Raw genomic sequence first — 12,002 nt, forward strand, 5'->3', positions numbered from 1 at the left:
TCTGTTTTATCAGAGTTTAGCTGGAGGAAGTTGTCGTTTAACCATTGCTTGATTTCTGTCAGGCAATTACTTAAACTAGACAATTTATACAACTCAGGGGTATTTAAAAGAACAGTATAACTGAATTTCATCAGCATAGAGATGATAGGAGATGTTAATGTAGTGCCTAATAATTTGGCCTAGGGGGAATATATGAAGTAAAAAGAGAATTGGACCCAAGACAGATCCCCAACTTACCGCACAAGGCAGAAATGTTGATTCGAATATCACTTGATTCATACGAACATTAAAAAAGATCTTTCAGATGGCTATAAAATCTTCAGCCCACTTTTTTGTGTCATTTCTATGGTTTTAACATTCATGTTTACCTTTCTGTCTTATTTTTACATTGTGCTGTAAAGCTTCAGTGATTATAAATTAACCAATTTAAACTTCTGAGTTAGTTTGTAATACATGACAGCAGTGCGCTATAGTCCAAATGATGCCACAGAGCCTGTTTTGTATGAGCCTGTTTTGCATTGTTTGTTATGGTACCATGGGTATATGCTGTATTAATTATTTTCTGTTCTTTCTGAGTTAGCTGGCTGCTGCTCCAGTCCTTCCTGTTTTGAGTAAAAGAGGAGGCTGAGGGTGGAGCTGGTTTAATTGCAGAGGTCAATAAAATGGACTTCTGTTGTGACCACGCCGGGGGGAATGGGGTTTCTTCTTGTATTATGGCTAACTATTATCTTTGTGGGTTTCACCTTTGATGTATTCATGGTTCATTCGCTTATTATATAACCTTTAGCTGTCTCTCATTTGGGCAGGTTAGTTTGCTCAGTTATGTTTTGTTAAGTGGTTTTTTGAGTAGAATTTTGTTACGTTGACCTCTTTTATGAGCCAACTTAGTTCTTAAAATAGTTTGTTTCTGTAATTTTGAATTTTTGTGATAATTTTGTCCTTTTGGGGGTATAATAAAACCCATTTTTGAAGATTGTACTTGTGCCTGTATATTCTTGGCTGCTTGGTCCCTGATAGGGACACAAAGAGGGGTAAACGTATGACAGAGTAATGAGTAAAATCACAAACTGACAACCTCCTGTTACCAGTCTTAACTGATGTTTTTTATAAAGTTCCACTTTTAAATAAACATGTTTTATAATTTTAACTTTAATGTGCAAATTCATGTAAAACAGTATAGTACCTCATTTGGTGACTGATAAGGAAAACGTTTACGTAAAAGCTGGGGACACAAGTGTGATGTGTTGGTTGTTTTATTTTACAATAAAAGTAAACGATAACAAACACACATATATAGAGCTTTATTTATATAAAATAGCAATGTGAATATTAGAAAATTTATTACAGAGAAAATATTAATAGTTATTGATGCAGAGTAATAAGCTATTAAGTAAAACATCTTCACATATTTTGTTAAAAATTATAGGATCTTAAGCGAACAAAAACTATAACGTTACTCCTCCTGCAGCAGGTGAAGACTTCTAAAAATGTGCCACCTACAGAGATAGAAAAATATTCCTGTTAATTAAGAAACTTGTTCCTTCTTAATTAACAGTGATAATATATTTCAAACTTACCTTGAAAAGTGAAGGTCATCACTCGGTTTATATTTTTTATTTTCTTCTCATGCGCATGTTCACATACATATTTTCTCCTTGTTCTAAGAAAACAAAGATTTGTTGCAGTGCATGTAGGCATCCATTAAGACAATAATTTTGATCCTCTAATTTCTTTATTTTGCTATAACAGATGTGTAAGATGACTTTAGATTTAAAAAAGAGAAAAAAATAACATACCTGTGTTTTGCTTCTGAGAATTTTTGTTGAATCTAAATATTTGAAATGAAGCATTAGTAAAATGTGGTCATGCAATTAGATGCAGCACAAAACTTTAACACTGATGTCATGTTTGAATTTAACAAGAAATCCACGTTTGTTATAGAAATGTTTATTTTGAATGATTAACATAAACAAGCAGTGAAAATGATTTATTCTCCTTCGTGATTACTCTGAGACCAGCAGAAGTAGAATGTTAGAAAGTGACTGTTTGCAGAATATGAACCATTTGTTGAATTGCACCACTGAATTCTAGACATTTTTCTATGATTTACATTATTATTTATATTATTATTATGTATGTTTAAAGAAGAAACATGTTTTCCTGGTGATATTTCAAATAAATTCTCCACTTACTTTTTCTTATAAATGTAGTACCCTCCACCTATAGCTGCAGCGATGAGGACACAACATGCGATTACTATCCCAGCGATGCAACCAGCAGCACATCCTGATAGTTGATCTAGAAAAGTATAAATGAAGATAATGAATATTTTTTGACACACAATTGTCTTATCATTTCAAAACTACCCAATAGCTTACGTCTTTATTTGATTTTATAATTTTAAAACTATCAGAGGACTTTTGATTGGTGAAAATGTCTTATTGCATGAAAAGTACTTGTATCTGTGAAAATGGTGGATGCACTATGTGGTTTCACTTAACAATTTGCCAACGATTAATGTCTTGTTAAAGAGTAGTTCGAACTGTTATGTTATCAGAAGATAAACCTCCAAAGTTTAGTTGATAGAAAACTAGAGCAAATGTACCACCCTTTAAACTATCAATGGTACCATCTAAAAGTATAAACACATGCAGATACCTGTTACAGTCAGTCCATGCACAGCTGATGATGATGTTCTCTCAGTTATATTATTCCATGCTTGACAGGTGTAGTTGCCACTGTCAGAAAGTTCAACCTCTTCTTTAATGTACTCAGCTGAAGTACTTGTTAATTCTGTCCCATTAAAGAACCAGGTGAATCTGGCAGTTGGTGTGGATTCAGCAGAGCAGATCAGTTTTAAGGTGCCTTTGATATTTATCTTATTTGGACCTTTTATTTGAACTTTTTCTGGTCCATCTGAAAAACAGGTAAAACCAATAAATGTGTTCATTACTTTTAAAATTCTACATTACTAGACGACATATCATATTAATAGTAAAACTCAATGTTTGACTTTATTTTACTGTATGCATGAACAAGAAGTGTAGACTGACCAGGATGTTACTTACAGTTAACAATCATTATGTATTTAGCTCCATCACTGCTGATGGGGTTGCTGATTTGACAGAAATATTCTCCACTGTCTTTCCTATTCACAGTGTTAAAGGTCAACGCTCTGTTATTGTCAGAAAGGATCATGTTGTCAGTCGGGGTCAGTTCGGAGCCATCCTTCATCCAGTTTCTTGTAAAGACTGAGCCAGAAGCCTCACAGGTTAAACTGACAGAGGTTCCCTCAACTGGCAGGTTTGTTGATGGTTTGACAGAAGAACCTGATATTTTCTCTGTTTGCCAAAAATAAAATATTAACAAGGAAAAATTATAGACTGAGAACAAGAACAAAAGTAGGTGATTAACCAAGGGCCAAATGTATACACTGATGACCAGCAGAGATGAGAAGTGACAAAGTACTAATACTTTTTTTATGTATTTAAGTAGAATTTTCAGATATCTGTACTTGGCTTGAGTATTTATTTTTCTGGCAACTTTTTACTTTTATATTTTGAAACAAATATCTCTACTTTATACTCCTTACATTTTAAAAATACTCCTTGCTTTAGGTTCAGTGATGTAATCTGTAGTGTTTATACTCAGGAGTTAAAAATGGCAAACAAACCACAGAGTTGAGAGGACCTCTTAAGATGTGGGATAATTATCTGTGGACTAATAATAGGAATATTGACCAGCAGTTCCATAAGGGGGAGGAAAGGGGGAAAAGCTGATAGTGTGGCTCTGTTAAAAGTAAAGTCTGTTTTTCAAAAAAAAAAAAAAAAAAAAAGACAGGTGGAAATTAAAATCATAACGAATTCCACATGAAAGAAACTGCTTAATTTTCCCAGTTTTAGTTTGTTTCCTTCATCTCTAACAGAAAAAAAATTAGTTTCTGTTGTTTTAGCCAACATGCAGTTTGTGCAGGCAGGCCCTTTGTACATATGTATACGAAACTGTGTTTTCCTGATCTGGCCGACCTGCTGCCAGGACATGCAGATCAAACGTCTGGTTCAGGATTAACTGTCCCACTTCCATTTCCCCATACACACTCCTGACACTGAACCAGCCCCACTGATATCTGAAAAAAAGAGGCGAGTTCTTTCACATCCAAACACTTGTCTAATTTCAGGAGGCCACATTAGGGAATGTATTTTTATTCTACACACTTTTATTTTGTATTAATCATACATTTTAATTATAATCCACATAACCAGAGCATTTCTGAAAAAGTGTCTGGCTCTGTATATATTTTGCACACTGCCTATCACTATTCAGGTAGTGAGAGCTTTCAGTAAGATAAAACAGATATAAACCGAATTGAGTTCCTCTAGGTGTCAGGACTGTTGATATACAGATTCAGTAAAAGGACTAGATGTTACAATCCCTGATATTGCATTGCTTTAAATGGAAAAAATCTTGAGGGATGGCTGTTATGAGGAAAGGCAGCCCAGAAACTTTACCAGCGGCACACATCGCCTCAACTTTAGGTCTTTTAGCCAAGCTAGTCTGCCATTTTGTCCTTGGTTAGTTTTAGGGATTATATATCTGATCTAGATTATCATATTAAAATTTGGGACACATCGTCAGTAGTGGACCTTGGATTTGGCCATTATCACTAGACACCCTTATCCAAGGAGGCCCTGCCAGGGTTGATCAGGCCCCGGAGTGTGTCACTGGTTTATGTTTAATTGTTATTTCTTCTTTCTTCTGTTTAGTTTTCTACAGTTTATTTTTTTTTCCTATCTATTCACTGCAACTGATGAATAATACTTACCTCTTTAACATTTATGGAGCTTCATTTCTTCAAAGGGATAGAAAAGGTGATAGAGAGAAGTAAGACAAAAGGGACAAGATAGGAGAGAGCAGAGAGGAGAGCCAGAAGGGGTGCGCCTGATCTGCCTTCCCACACCTCCCCGCCGGATCAGGTCGTAAGCTGTACCTCCTCAATGCCTCCCAGAAGAAGGAAGAGGAGCAGAGGGGAGAAGAGCGGAACATTGTTCTTTCCTATTCTTTCATTCCTCCTTTTGGTTTCACTACCATGAGGTTAACTGCACAGTCCCCAGGAGGCCCTGAGAGAGCTGTATCAGTCAACCAGCAAAACTTTGAATGTTATGTTTTACTCTTTTGGCGCCCCCTGTTGAGGCAGGCCCACCACGGGTTGATCAATCCTGGGCGTATGTCTCACGGTTAGCTGACTGCCTTAGCTGCCCAAGTGATGTCAGCCCTTTTTAGCCATAGCCAGTGACCTGTCCTCTCAGCAGTGTTAGGTGATTCTCTCTAGCCTGCCGTTGTGCTTGTCCTCTGATCCCAATCTCTCTAAGCAGTTTTGCTGTTGTACTGGCAACAAAGCCCCTGCACCCCACTTCCACTGGGTGCACCTTGATCTTCCAGCCTCTGGCCTCTGCCTCAGCTGCCAAGTTGGCATACCGCAGCTTCTTACGCTTAAATGCTTCCTCACATGGTACCATCAGGTCAATGATGTACGCAAGTTTTTGGGAGTTAGACCAAAGGACAAGGTCTGGTTGAAGAGTAGTTGTTACGATCTCTGTGGGAAAAATTAGCCTCTGATCTAAGTCAACTTCCATCTGCCAATTCCTGGCAACCTTCAGCGGGCCCAGGTCCAGGGTTGAGGGGCTTGTCCTCTGCTTGTCTCCCTCCCGGACAAATGCTGATGAAAACTGACGCTCCTATTGGTTTGTGAAAGGTTGAGCATTGATGGATTTTCTTTTGTGCTCAACTTTCTCGGCTAGACACCTGAGGACTGGTTGTGTCTCCATGTGTACAGATTTACTGTACGAGATTTACTTGGCTTAAACTCCATTCTTGCCCATTCAATGTTTTCCTGAAGCTTATGTAGCAGGAGTTAGACCAAAGGACAAGGTCTGGTCGCAGAATTGATATCTAAAGGATTTTTTAAGTTATATAAGCCAATACTTAATATTATATATTAAGTATTATATTGTGTTAGATCTGTTTGGAGCTTAAACCCTGGCTGTTATACATAGCATCTAAGCCTGTACAGCATGGCAAAATGACAGATCATGGGAAACCCCGTGTCCCACATGGGATGAAGAAGAAGAGCAGTAGTAGCATGAAAATAAACCAAATCATAATTAAAGAGATCAAATTATGTAGGATCTCTGGTTGACACCATTAAAAAAGGCCAAAATCGCATATAAACCAAATCAGGTTTTGACCACTTGAGCCTACAGCCTCAAAGGTTTAGTTATATTAGCACAGTTCACAGCATGTAATGTAGTCCTAACCAACCTTATCATCATAACATGCACATTCAATTCAATACAATTCAATTTTATGTAGCGCCAAATCACACCAACAGTCACCTCAAGGCACTTTATATGTAAGGTAGACCCTACAATAATTCAAACAGAGAAAAACCCAACAATCATATGACCCCCTATGAGCAAGCACTTTGGCAACAGATGGAAGGAAAAACTCCCTTTTAACAGGAAGAAACCTCTGGCAGAACCAGGCTCAGGGAGGGGCGGCCATCTGCTGCGACCGGTTGGGGAGAAAGAAGGAAGACAGGATAAAAACATGCTGTGGAAGAGAGACAGAGAATAAAAACAAGTGTGATTCAGCAGAGAGGTCTGTTAATACATGTTGAGTGAGAAAGGTGACTAAAAAGGAAATACTCAGTACATCATGGGAATCCCCCAGCAGTCTACACCTGTTGCAGCATAACTAAGGGAGGATTCAGGGTCTTCTCTATTCACTGTGGAGAGCTGAGCAGCGGCGTAAAGGATGCTTTACACATTAGTCATTACAAAAATTTATTTGAAATAATATTAAGATGCTCAAACAGAAAAACATTAAACACAAATATATAAAATATAACTATTTACAGAGAGACAGGAATAAAAAGAACCCAGCTTAAAGCGGAAGAGCCTCAGGGAGAAGGAGAAAAAAATAAGAACATTGTTTCTGCCCTGGAGAACCTGCTGCCTCATCAGAAAACTACTCATTGCTTGAATGAATGGCTTTGGCTGGACCTGCCCCTTTGAACTAGGTCAGAGCATCACGTTACCAGGCTCCTGATTGGTTGTTGCGGCGCGACTTGACGCTGGAGTTCAGATTTTTCCAACTCAATTAGACGCGATAAGCGCGAATGCACAAAATGCACCACAAAAACTGCAGCGCGTATTTTACTTCGCGCTTCAAAGGCGTCAGTAGTGCTACTTGGTTGCGCGAATCAGGCAGAAAAGCGTTTTCGCGACGCACATCTGCTCCTGAAGTTTCGCGCGACCCCCAGTCGCACTTCATCGCGCTCCTCCATTGACTTTACATGTAAACCTGAAGCTCTGGTCGCGTCAAACGCGTTCGGTGTGAACGCACCGTAAGCCTGCAGAGCGAGAGTGAAGTGCTCTAATGGGGTGATATGGTACTATAAGGTCATTAAGATAAGATGGGGCCTGATTATTTAAGACCTTGTATGTGAGGAGCAGGATTTTGAATTCAATTCTGGATTTAACAGGAAGCCAATGAAAGGAAGCCAAAACAGGAGAAATATGCTCTCTCTTTCTAGTCCCTGTCAGTATTCTTGCTGCAGCATTTTGGATTAACTGAAGGCTTTTCAGGGAGTTTTTAGGACATCCTGATAATAATGAATTACAGTAGTCCAGCCTGGAAGTAATAAATGCATGAACTAGTTTTTCAGCATCACTCTGAGACAGGATATTTCTAATTTTAGAGATGTTGCGCAAATGGAAAAAAGCAGTCCTAGATATTTGTTTAATATGTGCATTGAAGGACATGTCCTGGTAAAAAATGACTCCAAGGTTCCTCACAGTGTTACTGGAGGCCAAGGTAATGCCATCCAGAGTAGGAATCTGCTTAGATACCATATTTCTAAGATTTTCAGGGTTGAGTACAATAACCTCAGTTTTATCTGAATTAAGAAGCAGAAAGTTAGAGGTCATCCAGGTCTTTATGTCTTAAAGGCTACGTTCACACTACAGGTCTTAATGCTCAATTCAGATTTTTTTTGTCTGGTTGTTGTCTCTCCATATGCTAATCTAGTCCAAAACCTCAGTTTCTGTCCATTGACTCACTCTGTCTCCAGTTTCCGCCGCCATGCTTTCTCGTTTGTCTTCTCCGGCGCTGATTATTGGCGTCTGTCTTGTGTCAGTGACGTAAAAGACAAATTTAATGCAACATGACCATTCAAAGAGCAGTCACTTTCTAAAACATCAGATTTGTATCGGATTCAGTACCATATACGGAAGTGACAGATTTAAAAATATCGGATTTGTGCTGTTCAAACTGTCATACCATGATTGAATATGGGTCACATAGGGTCAAAAAAGTCGGATTTGATGCACTTTCGCCTGCAGTGTGAACGTAGCCTAAGACATTCCTGCAGTTTAACTAATTGGTGTGTGTTATCTGGCTTCATGGATAGATAGAGTTGGGTGTCATCTGCATAGCAGTGAAAATGTATACTATGCCTTCTGATGATACTGCCTAAGGGAAGCATGTATAATGTGAAAAGAATTTGTCCTAGCACTGAACCCTGTGGAACTCCATAATTAACCTTAATGTGTGAAGATGACTCTCCATTTACATTAAAAAATTGGAGTCTATTAAATAGATATAATACAATCCACTGCAGCGCAGTACATGTAGTACCTACAGCGTGCTCTAATTTAGTGGTTCTCAAACTTTTCACAATGAGTACCACCTCATAAAATATATGGCGCTTAAAGGTACCACCCTTATGACAGGCACAGAGATGACTCCACTGTCAGAGGCCATAAGAAGATAATTTGTAACCTTCACTAAAGCTGTTTCTATGCTGTGATGAGCTCTGAAACCTGACTGAAACTCTTCAAATAAGCCATTCCTCTGCAGATGATCTGTTAGCTGTTTGACAACTAGTAGTTGTCTCTGGGGTCTAAAAGACACGTTGATGGTTTGGAGGAAGTAATTATTGAAGTTAACTCAGAAAGATCAGTTGGACAAAAAGAGTCTAACTGAATATCAATGGTACTAAAAGTAGCTGTAGATAATGTTACATCTGTGAGATGATTGAGTAATTTTTTCTCTAATGATTAAAATTTTATTTGTGAAGAAGTTCATGAAGTCATTACTAGTTAACGTTAAAGGGATTGTTGGCTCAGTAGAGCTCTGACTTTTTGTCAGCCTGGCTACAGTGCTGAAGAGAAACCTGGGGTTGTTCTTATTTTCTTCAATCAGTGACGAATAGTAAGATGTTCTGGCTTTGCGGAGGGCTTTCTTATAAAGCAACAAACTATTTCTCCAGGCTAAATGATGATCCTCTAAATTTGTGAGACGCCATTTTCTCTCCAGCTTACGAGTTATCTGCTTTAGGCTACGTGTTTGAGAATTATACCACGGAGTCAGGTACTTCGGATTTGAGGCCTTAGTTTTCACAGGAGCTACAGTATCCAGAGTCGTACATAGTGAGGAGGTAAAATTATTAACAAGATAATCGACCTCTGTTGGAGTAGCGTTCAGATAGCTGCTCTGCTCTATGTTGGTACAGGGCATTGAAGATGATAACAGTGAGTGGATTATATTCTTAAACTTAGTTACAGCACTTTCAGAAAGACATCTACTTTGATAAAGTCTACTCTCCACTGCTGTGTAATCAATTATTGTAAATGTAAATGTTATCAGGAAATGATCAGACAGCAGAGGGTTTTCAGGAAACACTGTTAAATGTTCAGTTTCTATGCCATATGTTAAAACAAGATCTAGAGTGTGATTAAAGTGGTGGGTGGGTTCTTTTACATTTTGAGAGAAGCCAATTGAGTCTAATAACAGATTAAATGCCTTGTTGAGGCTGTCATTTTTAGCATCTACATGGATGGTAAAATCACCCACAATAATTATTTTATCTGAGCTGAGCACTAAATCAGATAAAAATTCTGAGGAATAAGACAGAAACTCTGTGTAAGGCCCAGGTGGACGATAGATGATAACAAATAGGACTGTTTTATGAGTTTTACAGCTGGGGTGGACAAGTAAGTAAGTAAGTAAGTAAAATTTATTTATATAGCACATTTCACAGATAAAAATCACAAAGTGCTTCACAATAAGATCAGACATACAAGTTAAAATTAATTAAAAGCCCGTTTGTATAAAAATGTCTTCAGCTGCTTTTTAAAGGAGTCAGTAGAGTCTAGACAGCGTAAGGACAACGGCAGGGAGTTCCACAGCCTAGGTACCAGTGCCTGAAAAGCCCGGTCCCCACGTGTTTTAAACCTAGTACGTGGGACCACCAGTAGCCTCTGACCTGAAGACCTAAGTGCTCGGGATGAAGCATGAGGTTTCAACAGGTCAGAGCATCAGGGCTAAGCATCAGGCTTTCAAATGAATTAAAAGTCTGTCTGGGTTTTTGGTTTATTGACAGGCTGGTAGGCACGTGCTCACCAAACAGTAAGTATTGTTTTTTCTTTTGTTTTAAAGGTATTTTATGTCTGTGTTGTAAATGTTTTATCTACCAGAGATTATTTAATGACTAACAAATTAAACTTACCCAGTACAGTGATGGCTGAAGGCTGAGATGTTTGAGATCTCAGAGTTTTGTGGTTAAAGGCCTGACAGCTGTAGTTTCCACTCTGACTCATCTGAACATTCATCAGTCTGAGCTCTGATCCAGTATCAGGCAGCTGATTTCCATTCAGAAACCAGTTAAACTGGGCAGGAGGTCTGGATCCAACTGAGCAGGTGAGGCTGATGTCTGACCCCACAGCAAAGTATCCTTGTGGTGGAGATAAGATCAAATTTATATTTTCTGGACCATCTAAAGGTAGAAGGAACAGAGAAAATTTATGTTAACTCTATGGAAACTTTCAAGGTCGAATGCATTCAGTTTGTCTTATTGTGGGGTTGTAAAATTATCACCCACAATTACATAACTCAACAAAAACAAAATGATTCTTGTGTAATTTATTAAAACAAGATCTAGTTGTGTAAAATCTCTCGTTCTTTTTGTGTGCAGATGTTTTCAGATAAATTACTGAACATTTACTTTAGTAACTCACAGCTGATGGAGAGGTTTACTGGATCACTGGTACCAGTACTGACAGGGTTGGACACACTACACCTGAATGGTCCCTGGTCAGAGCGGGTCACAGTGATTATAGTCAGACTGGAGCCTCCATCAGTGAGCTGAACTCTGTCACTTGCTGTAACCTCAGAGCTGCCGTTAAACCAGAGGAAAGAGAGAGAGGATCCAGAGGCAGAGCAGGACAGAGAGACAGAACCACTGAACTCAACCAAGTCTGTGCTGCTGGAAGTTACTGACACACTGGAGACTTTCTCTGTGAAAGAAAAGCAAAATAGTTTCATTGCTGGCATCAACAGTAGAAAATAAGCATGAAAATGATTAAAATCCAATTCCAGCTAAACCATGTCATGAAAAGGAGGATATATTATATAACCAACCTAAAAAGAAAGAATCACAATAATAAAATTATCGATAAAACATTTAAAGAAATACTGTACCTGTCAAAGCACTGAAATAGTTTGATTTGCATACCTTAAAACATCTACTCCCTTTGAGACAAATTGAATCTTCAGCTCATTCTTTACAATATGATGTTCAATCAATAATGTTTTTAAATAAGCCATTCAGTTTCTTACAGCCACTTTGTAAACTCTTTAATATTACAAGCTTAAGAAAAAGACGCATTATTGCAAGAATGCCTTATTGCAGTGAGTAGACTATGGGCAGAAATTTGTGCCATCAGAAACTGAATTTGAATAAGTTAAATTTGAATTTGAATTACTCGGATTGAATCTGAATTGTAACTTGAATGAAAGCTTTTGAAAACTGAATTTGAATTAGTTTAATTTGAAATTGAATTTATGGTTTGAAAATGAATTGATTTGCTTTGAAACTGCATTTTATCCTTTAAAAATTCAGCTCTCGAATAATTTCAGATTCACTTCTCACCATTCAGTTT

At 38.0% G+C, this 12,002-nt stretch overlaps 1 protein-coding gene across 1 annotated transcript; it reads right to left on the bottom strand.

Annotated features, from left to right (window-relative positions):
- Window positions 1-1,302: 1,302 nt before the first annotated feature.
- LOC102082293 (carcinoembryonic antigen-related cell adhesion molecule 20-like) lies at window positions 1,303-11,360 on the bottom strand. Its single transcript, XM_019355192.2, has 8 exons — window positions 11,079-11,360; window positions 10,571-10,837; window positions 3,069-3,341; window positions 2,659-2,916; window positions 2,193-2,298; window positions 1,797-1,828; window positions 1,578-1,660; window positions 1,303-1,496 (listed from the first exon to the last, which is right to left on the bottom strand). The coding sequence occupies exons 2-7, from the start codon at window positions 10,671-10,673 to the stop codon at window positions 1,614-1,616; spliced, it is 819 nt and encodes a 272-aa protein (XP_019210737.2). The 5' UTR covers window positions 10,674-10,837; window positions 11,079-11,360; the 3' UTR covers window positions 1,303-1,496; window positions 1,578-1,613.
- Between the last annotated feature and the right edge of the window lie 642 nt (window positions 11,361-12,002).

This window comes from Oreochromis niloticus, linkage group LG11, assembly GCF_001858045.2.
Source record: "Oreochromis niloticus isolate F11D_XX linkage group LG11, O_niloticus_UMD_NMBU, whole genome shotgun sequence".
Classification (NCBI taxonomy): Eukaryota; Metazoa; Chordata; class Actinopteri; order Cichliformes; family Cichlidae; genus Oreochromis; species Oreochromis niloticus.